Raw genomic sequence first — 18236 nt, forward strand, 5'->3', positions numbered from 1 at the left:
CTGATCCTGCCTCAGAAGTATCTGCTGGAACTTTGCTGCCTGACATCGGTTCTACCAAAGCTAAGTGCATTTGTTGTAAGATTGTGAAGATTATATCTCCAAATGTCATTTGTAATAGTTGTCATGATAAACTTTTACATGCAGATAGAGTGTCCATCTGTAATAGTACATTGCCGGTTGCAGTTCCCTCAACTTCTAATGTACATGATATATCTATGAATTTTAAAGAATTTGTTACTGATTCTATTCAGAAGGCTTTGTCTGCATTTCCACCTTCTAATAAGCATAAGAGGTCTTTAAAAACTTCTGATAAGGTTGATGAAATTTCAAATGACCAACAGCATAATGAATTATCCACCTCTGATGAGGATCTATCTGATTCAGAAGATCCTTCCTCAGACATTGACACTGACAAATCTACTTATTTATTTAAAATAGAGTATATGCGTTCTTTGTTAAAAGAAGTGTTAATTACTTTGGATATTGAGGAAGCTAGTCCTCTTGATATTAAAACCAGTAAACGTTTAAATGCTGTTTTTAAACCTACTGTGGTTACTCCAGAGGTTTTTCCTATTCCTGATGCCATTTCTGACATGATTTCTAAGGAATGGAATATGCCAGGTACTCCTTTTAATCCTTCTGGAAGGTTTAAAAAATTATATCCTTTACCAGCAATTGCAATAGAGTTTGGGGAAACGATCCCCAAAGTTGATGGGGCTATTTCTACTCTTGCTAAATGAACCACTATTCCTATGGAAGATAGTACTTTCTTTAAAGATCCTTTAGATAGGAAAATTGAATCTTATCTAAGAAAAGCCTATTTATATCCAGGTCATCTTCTTAGGCCTGCAATTACTTTGGCTGATGTTGCAGCTGCTTCAACTTTTTGGTTGGAGAATTTAGCGCAACAAGAATTGGATTCTGACATATCTAGCATTGTTCGCTTACTGCAACATGCTAATCATTTTATTTGTGATGCCATTTTTGAAGAAAAAGTGCTGTCCAGACTGAACCAAAAAATAGCTAGAAGAGCCTTGTGACTTAAATCTTGGAATGCTGATATGACATCTAAGTCTAGATTGCTATCTCTTTCTTTCCAAGGTAATAATTTATTTGGTTCTCAGTTGGATTCTATTATTTCATCTGTTACTGGGGGGAAAGGAGTTTTTTGCCTCAGGATAAAAAACCTAAGGGTAAATCTAAAGCTTCTAATCGTTTTCGTTCCTTTCGTCAAAATAAGGAACAAAAACCTAATCCTTCCCCCAAGGAATCTGTTTCCAATTGGAAGCCTTCCTCAAATTGGAATAAATCCAAGCCTTTTAAGAAACCAAAGTCAGCCCCTAAGTCCGCATGAAGGTGCGGCCCTCATTCCAGCTCAGCTGGTATGGGGCAGATTAAGGTTTTTCAAGGATGTTTGGGCAAATTCTGTCCAAAATCAATGGATTCAGAGCATTGTCTCTCAGGGGTACCGAATAGGATTTAGAGTAAGACCTCCTGTGAGAAGATTTTTTCTCTCACGCATCCCAGTGAATCCAGTAAAACCTCAGGCTTTCCTGAAGTGTGTTTCAGATCTGGAGGTTTCAGGGGTTATCATGCCGGTTCCCTTTCAGGAACAAGGCCTGGGGTTTTATTCAAATCTATTAATCGTCCCGAAGAAAGAAAATTCATTCAGACCAGTTCTGGATCTGAAAATTTTGAATCGTTATGTAAGAGTACCAACTTTCAAGATGGTGACTATAAGGACTATTCTGCCTTTTGTTCAGTAAGTATGTCTACAATAGACTTGCAGGATGCTTACCTTCATATTCCGATTCATCCAGAACATTATCAGTTCCTGAGATTCTCTTTTCTAGACAAGCATTACCAATTTGTTGCTCTTCCATTTGGCCTAGCAACAGCTCCAAAGGTTCTGGGTGCCCTACTCTCTGTAATCAGAGAACAGGGTATTGCGGTGTTTCCTTATTTGGACGATATCTTGGTACTAGCTCAGTCTTTACGTTCTGCAGAATCTCACACAAATCCACTTGTGTTGTTTCTTCAAAAACATGGTTGGAGGATCAATTTACCAAAAAGTTTCTTGATTCCTCAGACAAGGGTCACCTTTTTAGGTTTCCAGATAGATTCAGTGTCCATGACTCTGTCTCTAACAGACAAGAAACGTTTGAAGTTGGTTGCAGCATGTTGGCACCTTCAGTCTCAGTCATTCCCTTCAGTGGCTATGTGCATGGAAGTTTTAGGCCTCATGACTGCAGCATCGGATGCGATTCCTTTTGCTCATTTTCACATGTGACCTCTCCAGCTTTGCATGCTGAATCAATGGTGCCAGGATTATACAAAGATATCACAATTAATATCCTTAAATCCCAATGTTCGACACTCTCTGACATGGTGGTTAAATCACCAGCGTTTAGTTCAAGGGGCCTCTTTTGTTCAGCCAACCTTGACTGTGATCACAACAGATGCGAGTCTTTCAGGTTGGGGAGCTGTCTGGGGATCTCTGACAGCACAAGGAGTTTGGAAATCTCAAGAGGCGAGATTACCAATCAATATTTTAGTACTCCGTGCAATTCTCAGAGCTCTTCAGTTTTGGCCTCTGTTAAAGAGAGAACCATTCATTTGTTTTCAGACAGACAATATCACAACAGTGGCATATGTCAATCATCAGGGTGGGACTCACAGTCCCATAGCTATTAAAGAAGTATCTCGGATACTTGTTTGGGCGGAATCCAGCTCTTGTCTAATTTCTGCGGTTCATATCCCAGGTGTAGACAATTGGGAGTCAGATTATCTCAGCCGTCAGACTTTACATCCAGGGGAGTGGTCTCTCAATCCGGATGTGTTTTCTCAGATTGTTCAGATGTGGGGTCTTCCAGAAATAGATCTGATGGCTTCTCATCTAAACAAGAAACTTCCCAGATACCTGTCCAGGTCCAGGGATTCTCAGGCGGAAGCAGTGGATGCGCTGACACTTCCTTGGTGTTATCAACCTGCTTATATCTTACCGCCTCTAGTTCTTCTTCCAAGAGTGATCTCCAAGATCATTATGGAACAATCATTTGTGTTGCTGGTGGCTCCAGCATGGCCCCACAGGTTTTGGTATGCGGATCTTCTTCGGATGTCCAGTTGCCAACCTTGGCCACTTCTGTTAAGGCCGGACCTACTGTCTCAAGGTCCGTTTTTCCATCAGGATCTAAAATCATTATATTTGAAGGTATGGAAATTGAACGCTTAGTATTAAGTCATAGAGGTTTCTCTGACTCAGTAATTAATACTATGTTACAAGCTTGTAAATCTGTCTCTAGGAAGATTTATTATTGAGTTTGGAAGATTTACATTTCATGGTGTTCTTCTCATAAATTCTCTTGGCATTCTTTTAGAATTCCTAGAATTTTACAGTTTCTCCAGGATGGGGTTTGTCTGCAAGTTCCTTGAAGTGACAAATCTCTGCTCTTTCAGTTTTATTTCAGAGAAAGATTGCTAAACTTCATGATATTCACTGTTTTGTACAGGCTTTAGTTCAAATTAAGCCCGTCATTAAATCAATTTCTCCTCCTTGGAGTCTTAATTTGGTTTTGAAGGTGTTACAGGCTCCTACGTTTGAGCCATGCATTCTTTGGACAAACTACTTTCTTGGAAAGTGTTGTTCCTTTTGGCCATCTCTTCTGCTAGAAGAGTTTCTGAGCTATCTTCTCTTTCTTGTGAATCTCCTTTTCTGATTTTTCATCAAGATAAGGTGGTTTTGCGGACTTCATTTGAATTTTTACCTAAGATTGTGAATTCTAACAACATTAGTAGAGAAATTGTTGTCCCTTTCTTGTGTCCTAATCCTAAGAATCCTTTGGAAAGATCCTTACATCCTTTGGATGTGGTAAGAGCTTTGAAATATTATGTTGAAGCTACTAAAGATTTCAGGAAGACTTCTAGTCTATTTGTTATATTTTCTGGTCCTAGGAAAGGTCAGAAGGCCTCTGCTATTTCCTTGGCCTCTTAGTTAAAGCTTTTGATCCATCAAGCTTATTTGGAGTCGGGTCAAGCCCCGCCTCAGAGAATTACAGCTCATTCTACTAGATCAGTCTCCACTTCGTGGGCTTTTAAGAATGAAGCTTCAGGTGATCAGATTTGCAAAGCGGCAACTTGGTCCTCTTTGCATACATTTACTAAATTCTACCGTTTTGATGTATTTGTTCTTCCGAAGCAGTTTTTGGTAGAAAAGTTCTTCAGGCAGCTGTTTCAGTTTGATTCTTCTGCTGATGTTTTAAGTTTTTCTTTTCTTCATAAGAATAACTTATATTTTGGGTTGTGGATTAATTTTTCAGCATATGGCTGTTGTTTATTTGTATCCCTCCCTCTCTAGTGACTCTTGCGTGGAGTTTCACATCTTGGGTATTTGATATCCCATACGTCACTAGCTCATGGACTCTTGCCAATTACATGAAAGAAAACATAATTTATGTAAGAACTTACCTGATAAATCAATTTCTTTCATATTGGTCCATGAGACCCACCCTTTTTATGGTGGTTATGATTTTTTTGTATAAAGCACAATTATTTCCAAATTCCTTTGTTGATGCTTTTTACTCCTTTCTTTATCACTCCACTACTTGGCTATTCGTTAAACTGAATTGTGGGTGTGGTGAGGGGTGTATTTATAGGCATTTTGAGGTTTGGGAAACTTTGCCCCTCCTGGTAGGACTGTATATCCCATACGTCACTAGCTCATGGACTCTTGCCAATATGAAAGAAATTAATTTATCAGGTAAGTTCTTACATAAATTATGTAATTTCATACATGGCTCCCTGATCCATATGTTGGCTAAATAGTCATTCAATACCGTACTCAGTGTGATAACCTGCACATCATCAAGTTATAGGCCAATGCTTTGTTATTTTCACCATGAAGTATTGATGCACCATGGAACAGTTCTTCTCCATATTTAGTATAGTCCTTTAATATTCCAATCTATAGAAAATAGTTTTTTGGTCTGTAAACACATTAAACACAAAATGTCAAGTGTTCATTTTTTTTTTGTTAAAGGGACACTGAACCTAAATTTGTTATTTTGTGATTCAGAAAGAGCATGCAATTTTAAGCAACTTTCCATTTTACTCCTATTAGCAAATGTTCTTCATTCTCTTGGTATCTTTATTTGAAAATCAAGAATGTAAGTTTAGATGCCGGCCCATTTTTGGTGAACAACCTGGGTTGTTCTTGCTGATTGGTGGATACATTCATCCGCCAATAAACAAGTGCTGTCCAGGGTTCTGAACTTTCTTTTTCAAATAAAGATAGCAAGAGAACGGAAAAATTTTATAATAGGAGTTGCTTAAAATTGCATGCTCTATCTGAATCACGAAAGAAAATTTTGGGTTCAGTATTCCTTTAATACTTTTAATGTGCAAAAACTTCATTGGATACTAACATCATAATAAATTCCCTTTTGTTTTTGATTGATGTCCTTGACTGATAAAGGATAGTTAAACATTCCTCAGTTTATTACTACTTTCTAGTTCTCATCATTAAAGGGACACTGAACTCAAAAAATTTATTTCATGATTCAGATAAAGCATGAAATTTTAAGCAACTTTCTAATTTACTCCAATTATCAATTTTTCTTCGTTCTCTTGCTATCTTTATTTTAAAAGCAGGACTGTAAATCTTAGCAGCCAGCCCATTTTAGGTTCAGCACCATGGATAGCACTTGCTTATTGGAGGCTTACATTTACCCACCAATAAGCAAGCATAACCCAGGTTCTCAACAAAAAATGGGCCAGCTCCTATGCATCAAATTCCTGCTTTTTAAATAAAGATAGCAAGAGAACAAAGAAAATTTGATAATAGGAGTAAATTAGAAAGTTGCTTAAAATTGCATGCTCTATCTGAATCACAAAAGAAAAAATTTGGGTTTAGTGTCCCTTTAAATCAGTGATTTGGACAGAAATATGAAAACATTTATAACCTTGACCCATAACCATCATCGGCTCCATATCTCATAATCCCATAAGGAAAACTGTCCAATACTGCATACAACAAAATAATGAAAATAAATATAATTGATTAAACGCACAATATTATGACATTTTTGTTTTGGATTTTTCTCCCCCAAACTTCTGTGACAGGTTTTGTAATTATTACTGCCTATCTCCCATTGTTTCTGTGTGTCTTTTTCCTTTAATTGTTTATTTCACTAGTTATAAGGGTTTTCTAACTGCTCGCTGTCTCTGTGTGCTTTTTTTGCAGAATGGGGTGGTGTCACTTATGGACTGCACATTACTGGAGGATCAGGACGATGATGATAGTAAATACACTCAATTAAAACATCATTATATCGTCAATCATACCCTATTCCCAGACTAAATATATAACCTACATAGTCTTGCTATCTTACCATCTCAAAGAAAGACTCAACTCTTCCTTTACTGGCCATCATCCTATCGCTCTTATGTTTCCTGTTTATAATCTTCTCTGTTTTCTGGGGGTTTTTTTTGTAGACAGACCCCCAACACAGGAGGGAGATCACTTAGACTTCAAGATCTCAGTGGAGCCAAAAGACTCTCAGCCCTTTGTTGTAATCCTTCTGGCCTCATCCCGACAGGAAAAAGCAGCATGGACAAGTGATATCAGCCAGGTCATCACTGTGTCATCACTTTGCAATCATCCTATCACCACTGTTGCACCACCATGACACCATTGTGTAACTATGGTATCACTGTCATGTTATAATTGTTCCGTCCTAGTTGACCCCTCTGCTATGCTTTTCTTTCTATGCTTCTCTCTTCAACAGCTCTACAATATTTGGTACATGCCACCTGCCCTACCCGTATTGCAGAAGAATCCGTGCTGTGCCCACAATTCTATATGCGGCCCAACTGTTCTAGCTATATTATTCTACAGTCTATTTTGCTATGCACCTGCTTCTCCACACTATACTAGAGCCCATTCTGTAGGTCAGCTGGACTTTTTACACTGTTCTACAACCTATGCTAGAAACCACCTACTCCTATATTGACAGTCATCTTCTCAACCCACAATACTCTACAATCTACATTCCAAGCTACTTTCTTTGACCACACTAGTCTACAGCCTAAGTTGCAGCCCCCCCGCTCTGTCCATACAACTCTTCAGCCTATGCTGCAGGACACTAGCTCTGACGAAACTGTTGTCTGGACCACTCTGATGTACAGCCTATACTGAAGGCCACTTGTTCTGTGCCACCATCTTTGACCACACTGCCCTACCATCTATGCTGCTGACTACACTGCTGTACAGCCTATTCTATAGGCCACCGGTTCTATGCTCTACATCCTATTATGAAAGCCACTAGCTCTGACTAGACTGCCCTGCCATCTATGCAGCTGGCCATACTGCTGTACAGCCTATGCCTATGCTACAGCCTATGCTACAGTTCTTTGCACAATGTCAGCCTGTGTTGCCAGCAACATGCTCTGACCACACAACTCTTCAGTCTATGCTGTAGTTAATTTGTTCTGGTAAAACTGCTCATCTGCCTATACAGACCACCTGCTCTGACCTCACTGCCCTACAGCCTATAATGAAGACCACCTGCTCTGACCTCAGTGCCTATAATGCAGACCACCTCCTCTGATCTCACTGCCCTACAGCCTATAGTACAGACCACCTGCTCTGACCTCACTGCCCTACAGCCTATAGTACAGACCACCTGCTCTGACCTCACTGCTCTACAGCCTATAATACAGACCACCTGCTCTGACCTCACTGCTCTACAGCCTATAATGCAGACCACCTGCTCTGACCTGACTGCTCTACAGCCTATAATACAGGCCACCTGTACTGACCTGACTTCTCTACAACCTATAATACAGACCACCTGGCCTGATCTCACTGCTCTACAGCCTATAATACCGACCACCTGATCTGACCTCACTGCTCTACAGCCTATAATGCAATGACCTGACTGCTCTACACCCTATAATGCAGACCACCTGCTCTGATTTTACTGCTCTTCAGCCTATAATACAGGCCTCCTGTACTGACCTCACTGCTCTATAGCCTATAATTCATACCACCTGTTCTGACCTCGCTGCTCTTCAGCCTATAATACAGACCACCTGTTCTGACCTCACTGCTCTGCAGCCTTTAATGCAGACCACCTGTTCTAACCTCACTGCTCTACAGCCTATAATACAGACCACCTGTTCTAACCTCACTGCTCTACAGCCTATAATACAGACCACCTGTTCTGACCTGACTGCTCTACAGCCTATAATACAGACCAGCTGTTCTGACCTGACTGCTCTACAGCCTATAATACAGACCACCCTGCAACTCTTTAGTGTGTCCTGCAAATTACCTTACCTGACTTCAACCTATAATGCAGACAACTTACACTGTCCAGACCTCCTGTTTTCCCCACAAAAGCTGTGACTTCACCATGCTTCTTGAATTCCTTACTAAAATCCCTGACCACTATGCCCTGTATTTCCACATTAATATCTCTGATAAGCATTTAATAGCTTAGTAACCTCATTCCTATGCTGTACTATTGCCTTTACATGACATTCCAGCTTAATTTGCCCTTTATAATGTTATATACTGTATATATTTTACCTTTGCTGCCAGTTCTCTCCTTGTACTGTATCCTGTGCTCTAGTCTGTACTGTTTATTCTGTGCCTTATACTTCCTGTCTAAACACTGGATTCTGTAGTATTTTCCATGCTCTCTGCCACAAGCTCTGTACTCTGTCCTTTGCTCATTGATTAGTGATCTGTACACCAACTGTACTTTATGTTCTGTGCTCCATAATCTGTGTTTTGTGCTCTAAGTTTGTGATGTATTTTCTTCACTTCCTGCACTATATTATGCAATCAATGATTTGGCATTCACAGAAATTCTTAAGGAAGGTGGAATAAAACATCTTAAACAAAATGATTTAAATATAAATTAACAAATACAACATACATTCTCATTTAGGGCCTGATGCTCTAAACCTCTCCGCTCAGGTGAGATGATAAAAAATGAGCCTCCAGCACTGTGAGATCCCTAATGAGATTCTTAAAAGACAGATTTTGCTATACTATTACAAGGGGCGTTCCCTGCATTTCTGTATGTTAAGGAGAGAGACAAGCCCTGCCCAATATAGAACTGCATGACACTTTTTGCCTTGAATTTCATATTACTTTACACTTTACATTAAGTTTTATTACATTTAAGCTTTGCACTTTCTATTTTCTTTTGTTTTTTGTATACAGCAGTGTATTTAGGATTGTGATTTTACAAATTCTGATTATGCTTTGACGGTTTCTGTGTAACGTTAACAAATTAGTATCATACTTTGTACATTTATGTGTATATTTTACAAATTACATTGCACTTTGTATTTCTTCTTTCAAAATAAAAATGAAAAACTGACAGTTTCAGTTTCCCAGAGAGCTTCATTACTTTCTATATGCATGATAAGCAAAGATTTTCAAGTTTGGAGAGAAACTATAGTGCAGACTTCACAGGGCCTGAATTCACTGAATTCTATACAAAAAAGTGCGGAACCTGGAAGTCCCAGAGAGATGAGAAATGCCTTCCATAGAAAGTAATGAAGCTCTTTGGGATACAGAATTTCACAGAGGATTAGAAAGTAGCTGGAAAATACTCAGGGCTGATATAAAGAGGCCCATTTATCAAGCTCTGAAAGGAGCTTGAGGGCCGGTGTTTCTGGCGAGTCAGTCTAAAGACTGCTGCTCCATAACCCTGTCCGCCTGCTCTGATGAGGCGGACAGAGATCGCCACAATTCAACCCGATCGAGTACAATCGGGTTGATTGACACCCCTGCTGGCAGCGATTGGCTGCAAGTCTGCAGGGGGCGGCGTTGCACCAGCAGCTCACAAGAGCTGCTGGTGCAATGCTGAATACGGAGAGCGTATTGCTCTCCGCATTCAGCGATGTCTGCCGGACCTGATCCGCACTGTCGACATTTGATAAATAGGCCTCAAAGGCTCCATTTGCATCAACTACAAATTAAACTGAAATGTTTTCCCTACAATTTAACTTACTTTTGCCTATAGTCTAGTATATATTAGTGTAATGTGAATTTTAAGCAAACTTCACCAGCATACAGCTGGTGAGAAAATTCAGTGAGATCAGCTTGTTTAAAATGCTCCCAGTACTTCACAAGTCTTGTTAAAGAGCTTCAGACATATTCTGGGAACTCCCCTGTTCAGCCCAAGGAACACCCATGTCCCTCCCACTTTTTGAAGTTGTGTGAATTATACAAAGTATGATTCTAATTTGTTAAAGTAACACAGAAGCTTTCAAAACAGTATCAGCATTTTTAAAATCACTGCTGTAACCAAATCTAAATCTAAATGCATTAAAATGCAAAATAGAAAGCTTAAATTTAATAATACTGAAAGGACTCAATCTAAAGTGTAAAATAATATAAAATACAATGCACAAAGTGTAAGTGTAACAAAACTATCATATAATGCATTGCGATATTGCACTGGGCTTGTCTCTCCTTCAGATACAGAAATGAGAGAGATCTTGCAGTGCTGTAGAGTTCCGCCCTTTTTCTTTGATCATTTAGTGAGGTCAATCCCTGAAGTCTGCACTTCTATATATCTCCATATTAGTCTTTCTTCTCTCCCTTTTAATTAGTAGTCATGAAGCATATTCAAATCATATTGAAAATAAAATTAGCCTTTTGTGAATATTTTAAAAATTCATAAAAGGCATGCTGTACCATAAATATTTACATTTCACCTCATTCAATTACATTAATTTTATGTTCATTTTGGATATATGCACATTAAAATTATATAAGTTAAAGCGACATAAAACCCAAAAAATTTCTTTCATGATTTAGGTAGAACATACAATTTAAAACAACTTTCCAGTTTACTTCTATTATCAAATTGGCTTCATTTTCTTGGTATCATTTGTTGAAGGTGCAGCAATACACTACTGGTTTCTAACTGAACACATGGGTGAGCCAATGTCAATCGGTATAAATATCCAGCCACCAATCAGCAGCTAGAACTTAGGTTCTTTGCTGTTCCTGAGATTACCTAGATAAACCTTTCAGAAATGGATAACAAGAGAATCAAGCAAATAATAGAAGTAAATTAGAAAGTTGTTTAAAATTGTATGCTCTTTCTAAATCATGAATGTCTAATTATGACTTTACTGTCCCTTTAAATAATATTATAAATTATATATATTATATATCAGTTGAATGCAAAGAAAGTGAAGTTTCATTTTTTTTTCTCTGTTACAACTACATTGAAATTGATTGTTTTCCCTTCCTATTGCCTCTCCTTGCCTTTCCCTCCATGGGGCCGATTTATCACCGGTCTGTCCGACATGATCCGCTCAGCGGATCATGTCCAATAGACATTGATGAATGCCGACAGCATACGCTGTCGGCATTTATCATTGCACAAGCAGTTCTTGTGAACACAAGCAGTTCTTGTGCAATGCCGCCCCTACAGATTCGTGGCCATTCGGCCGCTATCAGGGGGTGTCAATCAGCCCGGTCATATAGGATCGGACCGATTGATGTTCGCAGCCTCGGAGCAGGCGGACCAGTTATGTAACAGCGGTCTTAAGACCGCTGCTTCATAACTGCTGTTTCCGGCGAGCCTGAAGTCTCGCGCGGAAACAGGGGCATCAAGCTCCATAATTCGGCCCCATGTCTCTTTGAGTTGCTCACTCATCTTTTTAACACTGATTCTGTTTTACAGTGTGTGGATAATATTCGGTGTAACGGTCTGATGATGAATGCATTTGAGGAGAATTCCAAGGTCACAGTGCCACAAATGATTAAGTGAGTTATGTATATAATCAGGTGATACTGGGTGATTGATGAGTATTGGCATTGTATTTCCTGACAATGCTTTGCAAGGTTTAAACTAATCTAACCAATCAGAGAGAATGATAGGGCTCAATACTGACATTCAGACTGCCCATTTAAGTTCTGATTGGTCAAGTACTTATTTAATTTGTCCCTTCTTGTCCCCCCCTCCAATTCTAGTGAATATTAATAAGTGTTATTTCATTTATTTTCAGAAAAATTGTAAAAATTACATGATGTTAAAAATAAAAGTATTTGATTTTTGCATTAAAATGTCCTTTTAATATATTTAAGTGGATGAAGGGCAACAAAAGGTGAATGTTATAAAGTGAAACATAATTTTCAAAAATGTAAATATTCTGCTCATATACATATGATAATATGACCAGTTTAATGCTAATTGTAGTCTGCCATAGGCCATACCTAATGCCTTGTTTATTGTAAGGGTCCATTAAACAGCTTTCAATAGACATGTTATGTTTTAGATGAGATTCTGCTAGGGGGTCACCTGACCTTTTGAGAATATAATGATTGGTCACACTTTGTATACAACCTCACAGGTCGGACAGTAGCCTGTACTGTGATGACGTGGATATCCGCTTTAGCAAGACGATGAACTCATGCAAGGTTCTTCAGATACGATATGCAAGTGTAGAGCGATTATTGGAGCGTCTCACTGACCTGCGGTTTCTGAGCATCGACTTCCTGAACACGTTCCTCCATTCATATCGTGTTTTCACCTGTGCTGATATTGTACTGGAAAAACTCATGGCTATCTATAGGAAACCAGTTAGTGCAATTCCTGCAAGGTGGGTAGCTATGAACAAGTCTAAACTTTCTCATAAAAACATTTTCACTCACATGGTTTTTCCTCACAGACATTTTTATCACAAAGAAAAAAATTGTACACATATTTATTTCTCGCTTTCAAAAACATACGTATATCTTACACAGATTTCTATCTCAACCATAGGTATTGCTCAGCTGTCTGTCATACACAGCAGTCTCATAGAAAGCTAGATATTGGGCTAAATTTATAGATGCTTGTGAGGTTGCAGAGAAGCCTTGCTGTAAAGGCTCATGTTAGACAATTACCTTAACTTATCTTTCTGAGCGTATTGCTAGTGGGAGTTCCTGTTATTGATCCGGGGCATGATCAAGATTGTTTACTTAAAGCTTTGCTGAGCATTCACAACGTATATAGACTGTATTGCTCCTGTCTAGTATCTTATCCCACTGTCATATTTCGCTATCGCAAAACTGACGAGTTTGTCTTCTGTTTTTTTTTTTACTTTTTTCAAATTTTTCTTTTCTGCATATGTTAGTATAGGCTGTGTTATTGGCAGTGTTTTTTCCCATTTTGTAAGTTTTTGAAGTGTTTTTGTGACACCAACATAATTTATAGTGGAGCACATTCTATATACCAAACATTATTAATTATAATGAAGCCTGAATTAGCACTTACGGCTGCCATGAGGATAGAAATGGTTATCAATTCTGCAATTTTCTAGTTGCAATGTTGTGGTGATTTTTTTCCGGGAGGATATTAGTTTCACAAATAGGGTTTTATCTTATCTAGGTCATTTACTGGATCTAGATCAAAATTCTTCAAACCACGGGTCGGGGCCCATTACTGGGTCACAACACTCTGTTTACTGGGTCGGGACTTGTGTGTATGTTTTATGAGAGTGTGTGTGTTCTATGAGAATGTGTGTGTTGTATGAGAGTGTGTGTGGTTTGTATGTGTGTGTTCTATGAGAATGTGTGTGTTGTATGAGAATGTGTGTGTTGTAGGAGAGTGTGTGTGTGTTCTATGAGAATGTGTGTGTTGTATGAGAGTGTGTGTGGTGTGTATGTGTGTGTTCTATGAGAATGTGTGTGTGTTGTATGAGAGTGTGTGTGTTCTATGAGAATGTGTGTGTTGTAAGATAGTATGTGTGTGTGTGTTGTATGAGTGTATGTTTTCTATGAGAATCTGTGTGTTGTATGAAAGTTTGTGTGTATGTGTTCTATGAGAATGTGTGTGTTGTATGAGTGTGTGTGTGTTCTAAGAGAATGTGTGTGAGTTGCATGAGAATGTGTGTTGTGTGTGTTGTATGAGAGTTTGTGTGTGTGTGTTCTATGAGAATGTGTGTGTTGTATGAGTGTGTGTGTGTGTTCTATAATAATGTGTGTGAGTTGCATGAGAATGTGTGTGGTGTGTGTTGTATGAGAGTTTGTGTGTGTAATTACCTTTTACAACACTTTCAAGTTTGACTACAATCAAGTATAAAGTATGCACATGTTTTAGTTACATTGCCAAAAATTGCCGCTATCTTTCTGTATATTACTTCAGAAATTTACAGACCAAGCATAAAAATAGGGTCACAGAGGTATGCGGAATGATGGCAGTGGGTCTTGGGAAGAAAAGTCTGAAGAACCCTGATCTAGATCATACACACATATACACATATATACTTACACACATATAAAAATACACAGACATATACAGTACATACACAGACACATGCACAAACATATACACACACACATATATATATATATACATGCACAGACACATGCACCCACATACATACGCATACAAAACACACACACATATATACATACACAGACACACTCAGACACGTATACACAGATACGCATACAAAACACACACACACATCTGTATCACAAATTTACAAAAAAACTTTTCTCTACTACACAATGGCCTAAATTACAAGTGAAGCAATAATTTTTTAGCACTGTTGAGCGCTAACACTGCTCAAGGTAAATGAGTAGCACTACCATGTTTGTACTGGTATTGCAAGTTAAAAGTAACATCTGGAGGTTGGATATCGCAACTGCTCTAACTCCCTTTTCCCTTAAACTTCTATAAGAAGTATTTTTTTTTCGCTCGAGCACTAACCCAATACTGTGCTAGGCCGACTGTGCTAAAGCTGAATGTGTGTTAGAAATACTCTAAATACCTATGTTCTTCAGAAAATGTTTCTTTTTATTTTTCAATTTATATAGCTGTATATATTTTTGTAAAATATATACAGTATGTATAGCTATATAGCTATATAAATATGAATATATATATATACATATGTAGAAGTGAATACATACACACATACAGATATGTAGGCATATATATATATTTATATATACACGCACAAATACTTTAGAGCCCTTCCCAGTCAAACACCTTGACATATACCTTATCCATTTTTAACCTTTTTGAAACATTTTTTGGTATATTAAACATAATTTTTTATTAAAAATTTATACATATATGAGTGCAATACTTTAATTTAATAAGTTTTCCATGTGTTAAACTTTTATTCTGGCCCAAGCACGTTACTTCAGGTCTTAGGTCACACTCATTCTTCTAGTGCTATTTTGGCTTGAGCTCAGCGCAACCCATAACTTTCAACTTGATATATGAGCAATGTTTAGCACAATTGCAATATCCATTGAAAGTATAGAGCACGCTAAAGGGATGTCGGCTGCGCTAAACCTTCTCTGTTTTACCATCGACTTGTAATATCAATTTGCATGTCAATTTTAGCACAGTCCAGCGATATTGATATCACCAACTGCACTATCAGTTGCGCTCCACTTGTAATCTGGGCGAATATATATACAAAACACAGACACTTATAACAACACTTTTTTTAATACACACTTATCTTTTACTAATGAGTGCATCTAACAATAGTGTGCAGAGTGCAGTTGAGACAGGGAATACCATTCCAAGGGACTTACATGGCGCAGATCCCATCTACTCAACTTCCATTGACCAGGTGGCTCTGTAAGTTTTTTATGGACACATATGTCACATGACATGTAGTGACTTTATTGGGCCATACACAAATCCAATGACACCATCACCAGTTCATTGTATTACTAGCCTTGTTTTGACACGTTTCTTTTTCACATTTTTTTTGTCACTTTGGTGGGAATGTATAAAGTCACTCAAAGCACTCACATGAAGCCCTTTATAGCTATTGGGGAGTGGTGCATTGGTATTATTGCAGTAATACTATGCATGAAGCTATACATGGCCAGAACATACTTGAAAACAAGAGAAATCTCAATGTATCGTTCCTGTTAAAATATTTTATAAATATATAAACATAAAGCCATTTCTCACTCTATATTCTGTCTTTCTCACAAAAAGCTCACATGTTCTCTTCCAACCACAACCTTTTTTTTCTCTCAAGGCTATCACAAACACATTACTTTTAAATGGACAGTGTACTGTAAAATGTACATCCATTGAATATGTTGCCAATGGCCCATTTTTCCTGCTGAAGTGTATTGAAGAGGCAACAGAAATTTTTAAAATTGCTCTAACTAATAAGAAGGCCTTTGTGTATAGAGAGAAAGATAATATAAGGAGGTTGTCTTTCCCTTCAAGTTCAGTCCATTTGAACGCATTGGGGTTTTAATGAGCAAAATATGTTAATTCACATACAAAAATAAACCCAAAGGAGTAATTTCCCATACATTTTATACTCTGCAGCTTTTAACAAGTAATTCGAAAGGTATTAAGGAGAAAACTATTTTACAATACACTGTCCCTTTAAGCTTCAGCTACCATTAACATTGCCTTAAGACCTTGGACTTTTCTTTTACATGTTTAGATCCTTGGAACTTCTCTTTGCAAGTAATCAAAATAATAAACTTCTTTATGGGGAGCCCCCAAAATCTCCCCGTGCAACAAGAAAGTTCTCATCACCACCTCCCCTATCCATCACAAAATCCTCATCACCAAGTCGGAGGCGCAAGTTGTCTCTTAACATCCCAATTATTACTGGAGGAAAAGCTCTGGACCTTGCTGCTCTTGGCTGCTCGCCCAATGGTTACTCAAATACTTGCCCACCACCTCCACCATACAGCAAAACCACCCTGGATATTAACAAACTCTATGTGTCTGGGAGCTTCCCTGGAAAAGTTGGAGAGGGGGAAGAGCCTCCAGCAGAAAAAGATGAAGAGCCAGGGATTCAAAGACAGAGTAAGATATGGGATAGTACGCCGTATAGTTTACAAATATGGGAGGGAAATATAATGCTAGGGTATAATATGAGGGGTCACACAATGGATAAGCCACATCAGGGATCTGATATTGTTCTTTAAGATCTCACAGATTTTTTCCACAGACTCTGAAGTTTCCACCAGAGGAGATTCGGACAATGAACAGACGCAAAGTGATGAGGCTGAAACGGATACGTCCCCTACCCGATCACCAACCACTCCAATTTCACAGCGTGGACGGAATTCAGCAGGTAAATAAATATTCCTCTTAGTGGTGAGTTATCTAATATCTTCTCTGCACATGCATATAGGTAACCAAGTTAAACTGGACAAATGTACTCAAAATGTGGTAGTTAATAGCACAGAGATGTGCGAGTATGTTTTTTCACATTTGATATAAATGAAATTCTGTTATACAGAAAGGGTTGCAAGGTATTGAGAAACATAGAGCTGGAGCCTATGAAAGTAGCTAAAATTGAGCCACTCCATCTTAGAGTCTGATTTCTATTTCAGTTGCACACTGTATACCACTAAGAACTATGGGTGAGATTACAAATGGAGCAATATTGGATTTTTGCGTTTTTACGCACGTATGACAAGTTGAAAATAAACGCGATTGCTTAAGCGCAATTCAAATTAACACTTGTGGGGTTAGCACATCCTTAGAGCTGTGGTTAACTGTTTTGCAGGGGGAAAATGTGTCACAAAACACATTGAAAATACATTACAAAGTACAGTTACACTCATAATAACACCATCAAATAAAAATTATTTGTAAAAAAATTTTGCATAAAAAGTTATCAGGGCTCAAAGATATGAGGTCTCAGATGTTAGAGAGAAAAAAGCCAGACAAAGGGCTTTAACATTGAGATACATATATATTTATATATACATGTCTAAAGATGTATACGTATGTATTTATAAATGCCTATATATGTGTACATACAGTCATGGACAAAAATATTGGCACCCCTGCATTTCTGTCAGATAATCCACCACTTCGCCCAGAAAATTGCTGCAATTACAAATGTTTAGGCATTCTCATATTTATTTATTTATTTATTTATTTATTTATTTATTTTTAAATAAGTTTTTATCGAGGTTTTCAACACGTACAATAATATATCCATTTACATCAAATATCATTTTGTCAATTTTTGCAATATAAGATTATCTTAACAATAAAAAGTTTAGAACAACAAAGATGTTATAGTACAAAGAAAAGTTACAACCTCGTTTTATAGTAAGTATAATATCCTCCAATCACACGTGAGGTCACTCATGGACCTTAAAAAGTTTACAGCACTGTAGGGGAGGGATTCTTTCTTATGTATAATTAGTGTAGTGAGATATGTAGGTATGTTGCGTTAAATTCAAACACTACTACTAGACT

The 18236-nt window shown here is 38.0% G+C and overlaps 1 protein-coding gene across 1 annotated transcript in view; it reads left to right on the forward strand.

Annotated features, from left to right (window-relative positions):
- Positions 1-18236, forward strand: part of RASGRF1 (Ras protein specific guanine nucleotide releasing factor 1) — a 300540-nt gene that overhangs the window by 157526 nt on the left and 124778 nt on the right. Inside the window, exons 11-16 of the mRNA XM_053718462.1 lie at positions 6239-6296; positions 6490-6626; positions 11715-11797; positions 12385-12633; positions 16453-16823; positions 16969-17094. Coding sequence (XP_053574437.1) covers positions 6239-6296; positions 6490-6626; positions 11715-11797; positions 12385-12633; positions 16453-16823; positions 16969-17094 — 1024 coding nt within the window. The remainder of the gene's footprint in view (positions 1-6238; positions 6297-6489; positions 6627-11714; positions 11798-12384; positions 12634-16452; positions 16824-16968; positions 17095-18236) is intronic.

This window comes from Bombina bombina, chromosome 6 (assembly GCF_027579735.1).
Source record: "Bombina bombina isolate aBomBom1 chromosome 6, aBomBom1.pri, whole genome shotgun sequence".
NCBI classification, from domain to species: domain Eukaryota; kingdom Metazoa; phylum Chordata; class Amphibia; order Anura; family Bombinatoridae; genus Bombina; species Bombina bombina.